General features: G+C 33.6%; 2 protein-coding genes and 1 pseudogene across 5 annotated transcripts; all 3 read left to right on the forward strand.

The window, feature by feature from the left end:
- The first annotated feature begins 269 nt into the window (after positions 1-269).
- LOC114387895 (ubiquitin-conjugating enzyme E2 7-like) lies at positions 270-5,087 on the forward strand. 2 transcript variants are annotated; one of them, XR_003661423.1, is made up of 7 exons: positions 270-570; positions 677-779; positions 1,429-1,526; positions 1,602-1,702; positions 3,257-3,334; positions 4,625-4,824; positions 4,987-5,087. XR_003661423.1 is itself a non-coding variant. In XM_028348140.1 (6 exons), exons 1-6 carry the CDS (start codon positions 279-281, stop codon positions 4,700-4,702), a joined length of 750 nt encoding a protein of 249 aa, XP_028203941.1. In that variant the 5' UTR covers positions 270-278; the 3' UTR covers positions 4,703-4,983. The 2 variants fall into 2 exon arrangements, 1 of the variants encoding a protein (XP_028203941.1); XM_028348140.1 differs by lacking the exon at positions 4,987-5,087 and having other exon boundaries at positions 4,625-4,983.
- On the forward strand, positions 5,028-12,230 carry LOC114387894. 3 transcript variants are annotated; one of them, XM_028348137.1, is made up of 8 exons: positions 5,028-5,046; positions 7,304-7,360; positions 8,246-8,624; positions 9,259-9,410; positions 9,977-10,072; positions 10,760-11,028; positions 11,258-11,478; positions 11,707-12,230. In XM_028348137.1, the coding sequence occupies exons 3-8, from the start codon at positions 8,271-8,273 to the stop codon at positions 12,079-12,081; spliced, it is 1,467 nt and encodes a 488-aa protein (XP_028203938.1). In that variant the 5' UTR covers positions 5,028-5,046; positions 7,304-7,360; positions 8,246-8,270; the 3' UTR covers positions 12,082-12,230. The 3 variants fall into 3 exon arrangements, with proteins under 3 accessions (XP_028203938.1, XP_028203940.1, XP_028203939.1); XM_028348139.1 differs by having other exon boundaries at positions 10,772-11,028; XM_028348138.1 differs by lacking the exon at positions 5,028-5,046 and adding an exon at positions 7,607-7,663.
- A 1,496-nt stretch (positions 12,231-13,726) lies between these two features.
- On the forward strand, positions 13,727-17,719 carry LOC114388062 (annotated as a pseudogene).
- Positions 17,720-17,814: the final 95 nt, after the last annotated feature.

The following is a 17,814-nucleotide window of genomic DNA, read 5'->3' on the forward strand; positions in this document are numbered from 1 at the left end:
ATGATAAAAATTATTTACCATAAAACATAATTAAAAAAATTATACACTCGCATAGTAATAAGTTTTACATAAATCTTAACTAATGATAATAAATTTATTGATTTTTAAAATAATTATTTTAAAAATATTTAACAATGAATTGAAAGATATATATAAAGAGACGGAATTGGTAACAACGAATGCTAGTTAAGTATATTAATATATTACTAGTATATACGTATGATTCTTTATATTATGAGTATATTTGAATTAAATGATTTTATCAAGGAAAGTCGAAAATGGGATGTAGTATAGAATCAAAGCTGGAGCACACATCCCCTGGACCTGGACGCACCATTTTCTCTTCCTCTTTTGTCTCTCTATCAATTATCATATCTACGTTACAAAATCCTTTCACATATACCATACCATACTATAAATACAATTCAACTCTGTTCGCTTTCTCGCTTTTCTCTTCTCTTCTATCTCTGCTTCTTCGCAATCTCAGAACAGAACACAACAGAGCCCTTCAACTCTCTCTGTCGTTGATGGCGTCACAAGCGAGCCTCCTTCTTCAGAAGCAGCTCAAAGGTGCCCCCTACCCTGCGCCCTCCCTCACCCGATCAACTCCCTTTCTCTCTTTCCGTCTTAGCGTGGATTTTCCGCACCCTTTTGATTGATCTTCCCTTTGATGCAGATCTTTGCAAAAACCCCGTCGATGGCTTTTCTGCCGGTTTGGTCGACGAAACCAACATTTTTGAATGGAGTGTAACTATAATTGGACCTCCCGATACTCTTTAGTAAGCTGTGTTCACTAAAAACCTCTTTTTTCACACTAATTTATGCGATTTTGAATTCATTATTGGGATTTTAGATTCCCTGTGCTTGTGCAGTGATGATTTCGTTGCTTCCGTGTTCTGGGGTTTTGGGCTTCCCCCTAAAAATCACGTTTTTAGTTATGCTTACTGGGGGGCTCTTCAGAGTTTTACGATTCTTTTTCTTTTTGAACAGATGGGGTTGTTTCTTTTTCTGCCCTAATAGTGTGGAATCCATTAAGATGGTTTTTTCTGTGAGCCTTTCTGGTTGCTTTGTTTAATTCTCGAGTTATAGGTGTTGTACGGATGCTTGATGAAAAGAATAAAGCTTATGTTTTTTTTTTTGGTTTTTTTATTGCGGCTTCTGCAAGAGATGATACTTTACTGATTTGGTTGTTCTTGGTGGGGTTCATTTGGTTGCACTTGATTGATTTTCCTAAGATATAGGCTTTGCTTTTGTTCTTGTTTTAGAAAATGATCCAAGTCACAACTTTCCTTTCCTTTTATGGGATTGGCTTTACTAGTTACAATATTATTTTATTTTGTTTTAATGATCTTTTATAGCACTTGAGTTTTTAGTTTTACTGACCACTCTCGGCTTTCTTATTTTGTCAATTTTTTGAATTTCGTGTAGTGAGGGGGGATTTTTCAATGCCATTATGAGCTTTCCACCCAACTACCCAAATAGTCCGCCATCAGTGAAATTTACCTCAGAGTTATGGCATCCCAATGGTTGGTTTGGCTCATTTTTATTTTTATCTTGCTTTGATTGATACATGATAATGAATGATGCTGTTCCATTTGCAGTGTACCCCGATGGGCGAGTTTGCATATCAATTCTTCATCCACCCGGTGATGACCCAAATGGTTATGAGCTTGCAAGTGAGCGCTGGACGCCTGTTCATACAGTATGTATAAACATAAAACCATAAATTTAATTAATTTATTTATTTTAACAATGAGAGCTCTGCCTTTTGTTAGGGTGTGTGTTTGGATAAACTTTTCCATAAGAATGAAAAATGAAATGAGCTTTTCTATAAGATAAAATTAGCTTATGGATAAGTAAAATCATGTTTTAGAGAAGCTAATATGCATATGCTAATTTTAGTTTATGGAGAAACTTATTTCATTTTTCCTTCCTATTATATTCTCTCATAAGTATGGAGAAGTTTATCCCAACAGGCCTGCAATTGGTGACTCTACTTTGATATAGCTGGCTAAATTGACATAGTGCTAGAAATGTGAGGTTATTATTGTTTAGTATCCCTTCAGCATGCTTTTGTTTAGTATCCCTTCAGCATGCTTTAGTATGTACATTTTTCCTCCTGCAGTTTGTCTGTATGCATAATATCCTTAATCTGAACTCTGAAGGCATTTCCATCAATGTTATTGAGTAGTGAAAGATATACTTAAGAAATACTAGAATACTTTAGATATTCAATTGATAAGTGCAATTTACTGTCCCTAGTGTTGGAGATTAGTGCAGCTTAACATTAGTAGCTCTAGCAGGTGTGATCTTGTTTGATAACAAAGCTCCAAAAGTATAATTTGTTCGTGTGCATTTGGTAAGATATAATGGGCCTGTTTGGGTGTAAGCTTCTCTAGAAGCACTTCTAGAAGAAGAAAAAAATGAAATGAGATTCTCCATTAGCTAAAATGAGTTTTTCATTAGCTAATTTGTAGATGTCATCTCATCTTTTAGAGAAGCTATATTGGTGAGCTTCTAAAAATTAACTCATTGAGAGCTTATTTTTGCTTATGGAAAAGTTCATCTCATCTTTTTTCTTCTTATTTTCTTCTTTTAGAAGTGCTTTTAAAGAAGCTTACCCAAACAGGCCCATATGTGTCAGAAACTAACTGTATCATAAATTTATATACTAGGCTTCATCTTGTGGTGATTCCTCTGTTTGCTTCATACAAATAATCTATTCTAGAGTAGATCCTCTTGTGATGCTGTCTTGTACTGTCAGCATTGCATTAACGATAGCTCACATAGTCATAGTAGGATAGAGCTTTCCATACCATGCACTGTCAATGAGAAGGGAAATATTAGTCTACTAGTAGGTATTAAAACTTCAATTTTCTGAATGCTATAACTCTCTCTTCTCAGTCTCTGAATAAAGTTAGAAGTCTGAAAGGCTCGTTAGTGGTGTAGTGGTTTCAGTTCTTTCTACTTTTTGAGTTTGTGATGGATCAAGGAAAAAAAACTATAAAGGAAAAAGTCTAAGGTTGAAGCAGGAGCTTTCCAATATCGTTTATCAAATAGAAATAACTAATTTAGGGTAACAAATATTTATCCTTAAAGCTAATTTGGACTGTTTAAAATTTCAAGGTTAGTTTGCCATAAATAATCTTTCTGGATGTTTTTGCCACTTCTTGTCCACCACTTGTGGTTTGACATACTAGTTGTAAAGCTATTTAAAACTTGCTTATGAATTAATATTATATATGCTGTCTTGCAGGTAGAGAGTATAGTATTAAGTATCATATCGATGCTTTCTAGTCCTAATGATGAATCTCCAGCAAATGTTGAAGCTGCGGTAAGTTTGACCATTTTGTGATTCTATTTTATTTCTGCAACCTTTCCCTCAGTCCTATCTTATGGCTACTTATTTGCATCCCAGAGAAGAAAAGGTAAACTGTCATTTTTTTAAAAATTATTTCAGTAGTTATTTTCTTAAGATTAGGCATTTGTTATGTGGAGAAATTCTAACTTATTGTTCATGGTACTTAAGCACATAGCTAGTGGGTGTGAAGAGTGAGATGTGGAATTGCAAATAATATAAACTTGTATAATACTTCTTTTATTAATAATTAGATGACAAAGTAAGACAATATAATATTTTTAGTATGGATGCATTTCACAAGTGATTAAATACAGTTGAAAAATAATTTTAATAGCATTCTATTAAAATTATGAGGGAAGTAGGCATTACTCTAATTGCTCTGATTTAAGCAAAACCTAGAACTTTTATGATCGGAGTTATGAAAAGCACGGAATCAAAGAAAAGCTCGAGAATGCTTATTTTAGTATTATTTCTGCAGGCTTGGCAATTGGGCTAGAATGGGTAGGTTTTTGCTCAACCCAACCCTGCCCCATCCTTTAAGATAACATTCAAAAACCTACACTAGTACCACAAGCACCATATGGCCCCGCCCTCCCTACCTCACGTTATGAATAAATTTCTGTAAGAATATTTTATTATACCAAATAATGAATAACGATCTTATAACTAATCCATCAATTCGTAAAATTTAATAGATATGTTTGAGATAAGTCTCATACTAGTAAAAGATTAACTAAGTTTAGCAGAAAGATGCAGCTTAGTATAAATTAACAATAACTTCAGTAGAAGCATAACTAGGCATGATAATTGTTTATACGAAGGGTACATGGTGGGGGATTGATCCTACACCCACAGGCCACAAGGCCTGCACTTGCCTTGACCTGTTGCTCTATTTTGTCCTGTGCCGCACTGCCTTATCCTGTCCTTGGTGAGCAGGTCAAAGTACCCTTGTGTGTTGGGGTGAGATTGCCAAGCCTTGACCTTGGATGTTTCTTTCACCAACGTGGGCATGCGTTATGCTGAGTTGGGTAGTAATATATGTATATATATATATATAAATAATTTGTTTGAGTACTGAGTAGAGAATTTACTATGACCCTGTGATTTTTTATTTTGCGATCATTTTAGAAAAGCACATTGCTGTTCCTAAGATCTTTATTGATTAAAGTGCCATGTCTGGGGTATGAAGTGCTTCAATCACGACGGTTTAAATATATTATTTTGAAAGTTTTTCTTAGAACGTGTCATGATCTTATGTTGCAGAAGGAGTGGAGGGATAGGAGAGATGAATTCAAGAAGAAGGTTAGCCGATGTGTGCGGAAGTCACAAGAAATGTTGTGATTTACAGCTTGGATTCTCATCTTCCTTTTGTGAACTGAAGGATATACAACTTAATGTATGGATTGGTTCACCTGTTACTGTTGATCCGAGTAGACTGCCGTCTTGGAAAAACAAATTGTATTGTAAGTGCTTGGTGACTAGTTTATTGGAATTTTAGTTTGTTCATTTGCATGACCTTATTGTTAAAAATATATATTAGGTGCCAAGTTTTGCCTTTTTTTTCCTTAATATTGTGATTGTGGATGTTGTTGAAATCTGAATTTTGCCATTTCCCTGTGTTATAGGCTTCTTTACCTGTACATGGCTGTTTTGCCTAGCGCTGCATTACTTTGGTTACTTAAAAGGTAGGGGAGACCATAGGGGCTGGTCTTTGGCTGTTTTTTCATTTTTTTTCCTTTCACCTCCCTACACTCTTGGAATCACACTTTTAGAATCTGAACCGATGATCAAGTCGATTAGGACACTAAGTCACTAATTAAACTGTATGACCAGCTCTATATTAAAATAATGTATCATGTAAATAAGGTAATATATAATATATGATATTGTTTGTCCTATACTCATCTTGTTCTAGGGATGACAACAAGGCTACTACGAGTAATAGTCACTCAGTACTTATCTCGTCAGACAAATACCCTTAGGGATACTCGATTAGTGGATACTTGATTTTCTTAATATCCACGTATATTTGTGAGTATAAGTGGACATTTAAACATATTTTTTAAATATTTATTTTATTTTTTTAAAAATAATTTTAATATTTTTAACAAAAAATATTCAAATATTATACACAATTAAAAATATTCATGGATAGTTCTTAAAAAATGAATAAATGTCAAATTTATTTTGTGAGTTCCAAACAAAAATTACTCTCTAAAATATAAAACAAGACTAATATATAAGTACAAATAGAAAATATATAATTTTTTTAAAGTATTTTAATGTTAACGGCTAACTGATACTCATGCGTATAAATGCCAATACCATGAAACTTGCTTGTCCCGTTAACAAACTTGAAACGGGTAGTGAAAATACCCGTTACCATGGATAATGCTGGTGTTTTATTTATTTGTTTATTTTCCACGAAGATATTATGTTCATATTTAAATATTATTTTGTATAAATCCAAACTTGTAAGTTTAATAAATTAATTCTTTATGTCTATTATCATGAAAAATGTTTGATTCATATTCTAAATTGATCTTATTTATTAAATTATCTATTTTTGCATTGTTTATTTTATGGGATAAATGTAATTTATTTAAATTATTAGTGATAAATTACCATTGAATGTGTGGATTAGCTTAGGCATGACTGTTTTAACTTAATTAGGATATTGTTTGTCATAAATTGCTTATCTTTTACCACTCTTTTGCACCTAATTAGGATATTGTTTTAACTTAATTATGAAATTGTCCTAACATTTATGTTAAATATTCAATAAATAAATTAATAATTGATCATGTAAATGGATCTTTCTTAAGACAATAATAATTTTTTTTAAACATTTTACTTTTACTTCATTGTTGCTAACACTTGAAGAAGATGCAACTTTTGATTGAGACATTATATCAAACATCTTGCCATAAAAAATAAATATGTCAGATTGAAAATGATGTCATTTCTTTTATGGAGTTAATAGAAAAAAGATGATAATATTTTAGACATAAATTTTCATTAGAAGTTATGTGATCAACATGTGCTTACTTTTTCTTAAATTATTAAACGGTGTCAAGGAGGGAGAACGTTTGGGTGTAATGTGAACTAAAAAATTAAGAAATTTTTTGTAGGATGAAAAAAAAGAGAAATATCAAGTGCAATTTTAAAAAAAAAAAACACATGGGTGTGTGAGTACAAAAAAGAAGATGAATATATTTTAAACATAATTTTTCATTAAAAATCATGTGATTAACATATACATGTGAGTTGAGTAATTAAGAAATTTTTTTTAGGGACAAAAAAGAGAACATCAAGTGTAATAAAAAAACACAAGAAGTACAAATATAATTTACTAAAAAAAACCTATAATGATACATTTATTTATTTGGTTTTAATTTATTGTTAAACTAATTATCCAGTGATATAAATATAATTTTCGTTAATTTATATTGTTCGTTATTCTTTTTTGACTTCTACATTAGTTAATTTGAATTTTATATATTATTCAAATCCAAAATACAAGCAATTCATATCCTCAATACAACAATATTACATTATGTAATTTATTTTTATTAGTTTTTTAGTCAATTTAGACTATTGATTTTATGGTATAGTACTTGTTTAATAAATCGTGTCTTGATAAGTTTATAATCTACAACTTTTTATATTGTAATTTTTTAATATATATCTCTGTTATTATTTTTTATACATGGTAGTAAATCCATCATTAATTGCCTATTTGTTAACCCTTTCTTTTCTGAAGGAACAATTTGTTAACCTTAAACCTTTTTTTAAAAAAATACTGGTAAGTAAAATTTTCTCATTAAAAATTAAAGTGAAAATACATAAATATGGTTGAGGGCGATGCTATGGTAGACAATGAATGAAGTCCCTCCATTTCTAAACCACTGAACTGATTCGTGCCGCTTCATTGACTTTCAGCGACGATCCATAATCGGGGATGCGCTCAACTTGCAAACCGTTGCAATCCTATTTCAGGTCAAGTTTTTTTGCAACTAATTTCATACCTGTTTAATTTTATTCGTATAAATTAACTGGACTTTGTCTCTGTGGAGTTTGAATCTCTGAAAATTGTTTCGGAAAGTGCTGGATATATATTCGAATTACTTCTTTCGGCATTTTAATGTCAATTTTGTTTGAATTTCATAACAATTTGGCATCATTGTGGCCTTTTAAGTTTTAACAGCTGAAGGTTTATTTAAGGTTCTCTGGTTCCTGCATCAGGTCGTGACATTTTAATTTCAAAAGATGATGGTTCATATCTACCTCAAATTTTGCACGGTTCGTTTTGGAGGGTTATGTGTTGCATTACAGATTTTTTAAAATTAACCATTATATGCGCACTGTTGATTTCTTTTTTGCTTAAACTTTCTTTTTCTTGTGCTGTTAGATGTCCTGTTTAGTTATGAGGATAGTAGAATGTACTTCTAGTATAATACGATGGTGCACTGTACTTGTTGTACATAGTGCTCTAACTAAATAGAAGTGACATTCCTATTTCAAGTACACTTGGCATGTGTTTGTACTTTGTATTTGCTTAAATTTTATGAAGGAATCGTTTCTTTCAAAAAGCCTCTCTCCTCAAGATTTTCATTATAAGCTACTTTGAACATAAAATCATGCTATAAACACCAACCGTCATCGTGTTTAAGTATTTGCTGTTTTACAAATTTCTCTCCTTGCTCTTTGCCAACTATTATTAATGTTCAAGTTGTTATTTAGTTACTTCCCACAGCCATGATGTGTGCTTCAAACCCAGTATATTTAGATTATATTCATCTTTGATACATGTACACTGCTTTTTGCCGACATTTTCCTTAGATATTGATTCTTGTATTTGAAAAGATACTTTTGTTGTACCAGAGAAACTTGACTGCCACCAGTTTACATGGGAGACATGGTGGATTATTCTGACTTGAGCAAGATCCCAAAACGAGGCAGTGTCGTGACTGAGAATAAAGCATACAAAAATCTGCTAATTGCATCTCTTCCTAAAAGTTTTGTACAGAGAAACCATGGACATCTCATTTCACTGGTCCGTGGCCGCTTTGGAATTAGAGATGTGGGTGGTATCACATTTTTTTTACTTAAAGTTGCTGCTTTAGAGATCATAAGGAGGTTCTCCAAGAGCAGATGCCCATGTATATGGCGAGGCCTTCAGGCTCTACAAATCCTATGTTACCCACCTTTTAAATGGATTCAGAGGTGGGAACCCTTCAAGAATTTGGTTGACAGCATGCAGGTTTGTTATATGAATTTGTGAACTTTTCATCTAAAATATATTTTAATAACATTTTAATGGAGAAAGCACAATATTTTCAGTAAATTATTTTCAATTATTGTCAGTTTAGTATCACCATTGAAAAATTTAAGAATGAATTTTTCATATTGATCTAGTATATCAAATTTGATCCCCTGTATCTCAGGATATATGTACCAAACTGATCCAAAAAATGAGTTATTTGGGAACATCATTGTGAAGTTTTAGGCATTGACTCCTATTTTTTTTAAAAAAGAAAATAAAGCAGCTGTCTCATTTATCCTTGGGCATCGAGAATATGTAAGATATAGCTATGTTAATCACAATCTCTTACAAGTTACAATGCGCTTACACTTTTCTTTCACAAGAAGAATGGAGAGAGAGAAAAGGGAAAGGTGCCAAAGAAGTGAAGGAAGATATTGAAGATTTTGATGCGTGAATAATATTGAGGAATACTATATGATACTTCCCCTGCCCCCTCTTACCATTTTGGTTGAGAACTAAATTGAATGAAGACTTCTCTCGTTGATGTTTGTGCTATGTTCTTTATGTTTTCTAAATGTACTAATTTAGTTACTCATGAGAGAAGATAGCTAATAAATCTCTCTGCTGTCAGGTCCTATCAAGACCGTTGCTAGCCCTTTCAATTGCAACGTTGTTTTCTGATCTATCAAAATGTAGTGATGGAAAGTCAGATTGTAGTACTGATTCACAAGATGCAGTAGCATACTCAGAATTATCTCCTTTACAGGTTGATTTGAATACAGGGTATATAATGCTCCGATTCCTCATGCTAATCTCTATTGTGAGCTTTAATAGCAACATTAGACTACTTCTTTCAACCTCGGAAAAGTAGAAAATGTAAACTTCATTGATGCAGTTTGCAGGATTTTAGAGTTTGTAAATAAAATTCCTTTTGATTTCTTTTGTGGTCGGAAATCTTGTTTCAACCTTGGTGATTTACCCAGTTCATTGCACTGTAAATTCTGTGATTTCTTTTGTATTCAGTAAAAATATCAACCTCAAGTTAAAGATTTGGATTTTTATCTTCATAACTAGGTTTACCTCTTGCTAGAGGTCTCTTGTGTTTCTCTGAAAGTAATGTAGGATATTGATATTTGTTGGACCAAGAATGTGAACGACCAAGTCCAAATTAATCTTGGTCTTTCCATATATCATATATGCAATGTGATGTGATAAATATAAAACCCAAAATTAATGGTGCATTTATGACTGAATCTTCCAGTGAAAACTTGAGATTAATTGTGGGGTTTTACTATCTTGATTTTTAAGCTCTACTTTCAAGCTTCTTACATTTTTCTTGCATTTTGTAGCAAGTGTTTGACAGATCCTAAAATTTTAGAATCTGAGAAGTGGTTGACTCTACTCATTCAAGAGCTTGAAAATCAAGGGCTTAGTTTACCAGAAAGGTATTTTACGTTTTCTGTGCATTCACCATATAGAATCCAAAACATGATGTGATACTTCCAAATTGTGCCATTCCAAAAGAATATCATGATGTGACACTCCCAAATTTACTGGATATTCATGCAGTTAAGTCTTTTTGTTGATGATGTAGACTTACAACTTTTTTCTGTTAGCAGAAATGAAAAACACAACATTAATAATTTGTTGGCAATTGCATTTTGTCTCTTATGGAGTTGGATTTGCTGAGGTTTTGAGTAAAATTTGAATTTATCACATCACCTATTATCCAGTTTTAAACTCATGTAACAGTATAGTATTTGACTACTAGAGAACCCAACTATATATAATTGATTAGTATCATTATGCCATTTGTTTCTTGTAAAAATCCTAAATCATGTGAATCAAAATGATTCTACCAACTAGACTCCTGATCTCTTCTTCCAATTCACTACCCCTTTTTTTACAAAAAAAAAATTCTAACTTATGTTTAACCTATATGGTGGACACGTATATTCGTATTTGTTTGTATGAACAACTTTTTGAAACACTAAGCAATACTTCTGACTTTTTATTCTACATTTTGTGTTAGATACTAAAATCAGGGCCAGGAATTATCTCTGCAGTTAGCAATAGCATATTTACTGCATATTTCTTGGTTTCTCCTGTTGCAACAGACTGTGATTTAGTAGGCTTTTATGCAGAATCAATGATGACGAGCTTAGCAGATTTTATGCCGCTTCTAATAATGATTTTTCATGCTTCCTTACCTCAATAAAGAAGACCATACGATGGCGAGAGACTTACAGAATTCTCTCAGAAGAAGAGCTGAAAATGTGGTCCAAAATGGTGTTCTGGCATGGGTCTGATGTGGGGCACAGACCTTGCCTAATCGTAAGGCTTGGGTTAGCCTGCAGTACATTGACATCTGAAGATAGACCTCGATTTGCTCAGGCAGTCAGTAAGTTATTCTTTTGCAAATTCAGCACTTCTTTTTCTTGTTATTTTCTCATGTTTGCTTATTACCAAAATAGATAAGTTATTAGATTTTGCTTTATTTTGAGTTGAGAAAATTATTTTTTTCCCTCTTTCATTTCTTACTCCCTCTACAGAGCATCAGTCAGTTTTGTTTGCTTGACGTATAACTTTTTGTTCTATAGTTTTATGACATTTGGTGATCGTTATTTCAGTATCACAGGTAGAATATGGCGTCTTGCACTTGGTTGATGCAGGCAACCCACAAATTACAGTGTTGGTGGACTGTGAAGGGTTGCCACCAGTGAGGATTCCCATGCAAATAATCAGATCTTGTTCTTCTCTTCTGCAAGACCACTTTCCTAATTGTCTTGGTTGCATGTTTGTCATTCGACTGCCGGCCAATGTTCTTGTTATTTCCCAGACTTTTATTCAGGTAAGTTATCCTTTCAGCTTATTCAGCCTAAAATGACTAAGAAAGTGGCAAGAGAAGGTGCATCGGGTTGGTTATCATGAAACATGTAGGGGTATCAAACAAATTGTTTGATTAATGCAATTTAATTTTTCAGTGGAACACACCAACCTAGATAATAATAACCAAAGTAGTAGATCTATAACGTAATATGCGCTTTACTGAACAAACTAATCCGTGCATCTGTGTCAGACTTTGGAGCCTGCTACGAGAAACAAGTTGAAAATAGAAGGGGAGATGTATCAGAAAGTTCTTTCTGACTATCTGCCAAAACTGCCTTCATATCTTGGAGGCTGCTGTACTTGCATGAAATGCTCCAACATTGACCATGGGAATATGCTGCAAACTTATGCAACTGGGACCAGCAGGAGAGATGGGTTGGAGGACACCACTGACAGAGACAATGACAATGAGGATTCTCCAACATTGCATCCTTCCAATGAATTAGAAGGCAACTTATATGCTAATTATGACCAGTTGTTAAGAACTGCTATAGTAGGTATTCTTATGTTTTGGGTTTTTATAGCTCTTGGTGCTTTAGTATTTGATCCCAGCAATCTTCACTAGCTCTGATAATCAAGACACGTCAAATTTAGTTTGTATCCCCTGACGAGTAAATCTTTCTTGTGGGCGGCATAATCCAATTCCATACAATAACACAACATATTATTGTAGATTCTTCAGATAAAAAATATCTAGTTATCTTTTCAATTTTATAGTCTTGTAACAAATAAAATAAAATCACGTCAATATTCTACCTTACTGCCGAAAATTGCTTATGACTATTATATTGCTTAACCCTCTACAATACATTGAAATTAGCATCAAGAAAACAGCTTAGAAAATCTGGGTTGAGATGTTAATGTTATTTATGTTTGGACTTATAAAAATCGTTGAAGAAATTTATAAATTTGTTACTGCTTATTTTAGGAAGCTTTATCAAAAGAACTTATCAAAATTAAGTTTTTTCCATTTATATTTTTTTTTATCTTAACTCTTTGGTTCATTAAGGAAAAACAATATTAACTAGTTTGAAATTTAGTCGGTAGATAAGTAAAATCTGATTAGTAATTATTTTTGTCAAAGATCAAATTCGAGTATTATTCGAACAATTCAATCTTTACTTTGTTTAATCATTTGGGTTTTTTTTAGTTCATTTTTAGTATAAGTTTATTTTCAACCTTATAAATAAATTCTTATTTAGTTAGAGTTTATAAATAAGAATGTAATCAAGTTATTTACTAACATGCCGTAAATCTTTCCGTCTAACTTTATGGAGTTGTTATTATACATTCAATTTTGTTTATTTTTTGGATAAAATTTAGGGAAGGGATGGCGCTCCTGGTTTTATACATTCAATAATATTCAATGATACTCTTTCTAAAATCAACACCGGACCACGATAGCGGTAAGTTTTTTGTATTTTTTTGGTATTATAATTTTTTTTATTAGGGATGAGAAGTACTTCACAAATATCGATATTTCTGATTAGGAATCTGGAAAACACCTGTAAAACTTTCCATATGTGGCTATATATCATTTGTTTGTGTGTAGCAAGTATTAATTATCGCTGTTTTTATTTGGGGCTGTTAGATTTTTTTTAGATACATTAATTTGTTTGTTAGATTTTCTTCACCACTTTTGTTGACTGGATCCACGGGCAAGTGGAAAGCCTGAAGACCAGGAATTAATTAAAAAAAACAATAGAAAATAAATTTAGACTAATGAAGACTCTGAAAAGTACGTAGGCCACTGAAGTTGGAGAGAACTACTTGTATGTATTTTATAACGTATAGACAAAGGTGCAGTACTTTCTTACATTGATGGGCTGCATATCCTAAGTTTTCAAGAAACTAAAACCTTTCTTGACCTAAATAAATTTTGGCAGCGTCATCCACCCCAATAAAGATGGTGCGTGGGTCCTCAACACTTTCTCTGCAGCTGCACTGTTTAGACATAAGTAGAAGACATGAAGAGACATTCATACTTATTTCATCATGTCTCTTTCTCTCTCGAGCTGAACAGTGTGCAAAATATATATACTCTGCTCTTCTACTTACTTTTTTTAGTGTTAATAATGTAAAACAGAATAATCTCTTTTTGTTATACTATACCATGCCTGCTACACCACTCAACTACTTCTTATCAATTCAGCATCATAAGGAAAAGGTAATATAATTAAACAAAACTAAAAGCACTCATCATCATGAATATGTCACCATTTGTGGCGAGAGTGCCTCTCATCTGCGTTCCGAACAGCCCTAGCGTTACCATAGTGGGAGACGCCTTCCGTGTCTATGCCACCCTTCAGATCATACGCCCCGCCATCTTGAGCTTGTGGGCTGTCGGACCAGGGCGGCTCTCTAAAGCCACCACCGCTGCGGCGGTGGCGCTCGCCGCGTTTGTGGTGGTTCTTCCCTGGCCTCAGAGCACGAATTTGATAGCTAAACGCATATCATTGGGTCAGATATGCTCGTGTACGTCGTGGCTTATGCAAATGGTGTTCGCACTGATCCTATCATGCACCCTATAAGCTTGGCTGCTAGCACCGCCTTAGGTGTTTTCGCTTGCGTTTTTGCGCTGTTGCTTCCATATCCGCGTCTTGCTTCCTCCCAGGTAATCAAATCTTGAGTTCATCTGCATGTTATGTGAATTAGTTTGGATTAGAATTTAGAAACTACATCATTTATGCATTTTTTATTTATCCGTGAGAATTAAAGACGATATAAAAAAAAATCACAACAATTCATGCACTTTACTTAACTGAGTTGAGTTAGACTCGCTCGACTCATGTTACATACTTAACATGATTTGAATTTGTTTACCTTGAAAGCAATGAACTATTATACTAATTAAACCTTAGTTTGAGCTCTAAAAATCACGTCAACATTTAATATTTTGGCCTCTTAAAGGTAATTTCGGATGAAACATATGAATGACAATACTGACTTTATTGACTGGTATAATATTTTGTGCGACCTTTTTCGGGTGTATACACGCCACAAAAAACAAAGAGAAAGAACCGTATTAAGAAACACATGATAGTTAATGGAAAATGTTAAACCTACATCCCCATTTTTGGGGTGTGCGAGTGGAAGGAAAAGAGATAGAAAGAAAATCCATTTAGGTATATACTTTCACTATTAAATTATTTTAGGAAATTATTATTTTATAACTTTATGGATATGCATTTCATCTAAGGTGATTTTCGCGGGAAAATTTGTTTAAAAAGTTACTCATCAAACAGCAAAAATTCTTATGGAAACCCAATCCTATTAGAATAGAAAAACTTTGAGAATTCCTTATATATGATCGAAACGTTTTGCATTTAAGTGGAATCTTCACATCATCATCCACTATTATTAACTAGCATTACATAATACACAGGTGGTGTACGTAGTAATTGCGATTCCTCGCTGTCAACTGGGTAACAGGGTGCAGGAATGACAATTAATTTAACAGGGACATACACCACCCTATTTTTGGGTAAAAATGGAGGTAGAAAGAGGAGAGAAATAGAAGAAAAATGAAAAGTAGAGATATATAAAAAGGGATATGTAGCAAGTAATTAAGTTGAGGTATATATAATGTGTGTGTGTTTTATAAATATTTCTACGATCTAAATTTTGTTTGGTAATTAGTACAGATGAATCAAAGCTACAAGCAATTAACAAAAAATATCTTGAAGAGATTGAAGCTTCTTGTAAAAGTGATATGCGAGGAGGACAAGACAACCGCGGTCAGATTAATGTCTCATGCCAAGTCTTTAGTAACTAAGCGAACCATGCTCCTTTCTATCATCATGCGCTACAAAGTAAGCTCAAAATCTCATATCATGAAAGCAATTAATGCATCTCCATATATAAGTTTTTTTTTTCATTAGCCACAATCCTGTTTTAATAATTACAATCATATTTTCTTTTCTTTTTTGCACAGGAGGGCATGCAATTGGGAGAGACTTCCAATTAAAACTTTCAGACCAAATTGCTTAAGCCTAATAGAAAGACTTCAAGAGGTAGATACCAATCTGAGAGGCATGGAGTTGGCTTTAAGTTGCACCAATTCATTCCCAATGAGCAATTTTCTCGACCAAGACCTTAAACATGTTCTTAACAGCCTCGAGGAGCATGTTACCTTAACCATAAAACAAGCTAAACAAAGCTTACGTGGCGGTTCACTAACTGTTCCCGAATCCAATGCAAAAACCATAACCCTCTTTCTCCAATCCCTTCATACCATTCCAACAACTCACCAAGATTTACCCATTTTCTTCTTCTTATTTTGGGCCAGACTCCTCCACAAGAAATCATTGACCGAACCTCCAACTTGTGCTCAAGACCTACCCGTTAAGGAAAAATGGAAATTCTCCCAAAGAAAAGTGGGCTAATTTGATAGCAACGTTAAGAAATACAAATCTTATGCCAGCAATTAAATTCTCTCTCTCTTTGGGCCTTTCAGCGTTCATGGGCTTAGTGTACAGCAAAGAAAATGGGTTCTGGGCTGGGGTTCCAGTGGCCGTGAGCTATGTTTCGGGAAGGGAAGCCAAATGGGCATTGCTATGTGCACCCAGCAAAATTACTACTACACCCAAAAATTGCGTCATTTTCCCATTTTACTCTTCCATAAAAGGGATATGGATTGGCTAATTTGTATGCCTTATACAGAGCCCAATCCATAAGTTTTTTTTTCAAAAATATGTTTTACGAATTAATTTAAAATTAATGACTCAAGTAGGAGTTAAACCTGTAACTTTCGCGTTATTAGCACGACACTCTAACTAACTAAACTAATAGATCAATTATGTTATAAAATAAATAGTATTATTATATATAACACTAAAAATTTTAATGTATATTTAATGCGCATGTAAATTTAAATAATAAATTTTGTGATAATTAATTTTGATATAATTTATACAGATTAGCTACTCCGTATGTTTTTTTAATAAATAAATAAAATTTACTATTAAAAATTTTCATTTATTAATAAATTTAAAAAAACTTACAGATTGTTTAATCGCTTAAGGACATTTTTAAAATTTTCTTTCAATGCTGGGTGCACAAGCAAAATGCTAGGTGCACCTAGCAACACCCAAGCCACATTTAGAGCAGCAAATGTTAAGGCCCAAGGAACCGTGTTTGGATCTGTGTATGGCGTTTTGGGTTGCTTCGTATTTGAGAGATTCTTGCCCATTAGATTCTTGTCTCTACTTCCTTGGTTCATCTTCGCGAGCTTCCTTCAGCGAAGTAAAATGTATGGGCCTGCTGGTTATTGGGGCCATTCTAATTCTTGGTAGGAAAAATTTTGGGCCACCGAGTGAATTTGCTTTAGCCAGAATCATTGAAACCTTTATTGGGCTCACATGTTCTATTTTCGTGGATCTTATTTTCTTGCCCAAAATAGCCTCGACGTGAGCCGAAATGGAACTCTCGCAATGCTTGGCCACACTTGGTGAGTCCATTGGGTCGTTGAGTCTACTTGTTGCTGGCAAAACCGATTTGGAAGACAACCAAAGGAAGTTGAAAATGCAAGTTAAGGAGCTTAGGAAATTTGTTGTGGAAGCAGAAGTGGAACCTAACTTTTGGTTTCTACCATTTGATAGTGTTTGTTATAATAAGTTTTGGGGTCATTATCAAGAGTGGTGGATCTCATGTGGTTTGGAGAACTAGCGTTGAAGTTCCTCCAACAAGAATTCCAACGATGTGGAGCTTGTGAGAAAGAGGATATGAAGATGCTAGAGGGTGAAGTTGGACGCTTTAAGGAGTTGATTTGCTCTTCAATCAAAAGTCTTGCGGAGATTTCTAGTACGAACTTTGTTGCTAAAGAGGTTGAGAAGAATAACAACTCTTGTGATCTCGAAGCAGGAAAGTCAAATGGGGGTAATAATACTTGCATGGTTTCGGGTTTAGGTGAAGATGGAATTGAACAAACAATTGGCTCTTTTCTCCAACTGTCGAGAATTGTTGTTGATAACTTATATGGTGATGAAGGTGAGAAGGAAATGAAGAGCCAAGTTGTTCTTAGTTTGAGTGCGGTGGGATTCTCCTTGTGTGCATGTATACGGGGGACGATGGAAATTGAAGAAGCAATCAAGGAACTTGTTCAATGGGAGAATCCCTCTAGTGAGATTAATTAATTTGGGGGAAATGGTGGGTGAGAAGTACAGGAATGATGAGTGATAAGAAGTAAGATAGAAAGAGAGAAAATATAAGAAGAAAAAAAACTATATATATATATACATATATATTGATAGAGTGTTTATAAAGTGAAATGATGTTGACATATCATTGCTCTTAATTT

Source organism: Glycine soja, chromosome 15, assembly GCF_004193775.1.
Source record: "Glycine soja cultivar W05 chromosome 15, ASM419377v2, whole genome shotgun sequence".
Lineage (NCBI taxonomy): Eukaryota > Viridiplantae > Streptophyta > Magnoliopsida > Fabales > Fabaceae > Glycine > Glycine soja.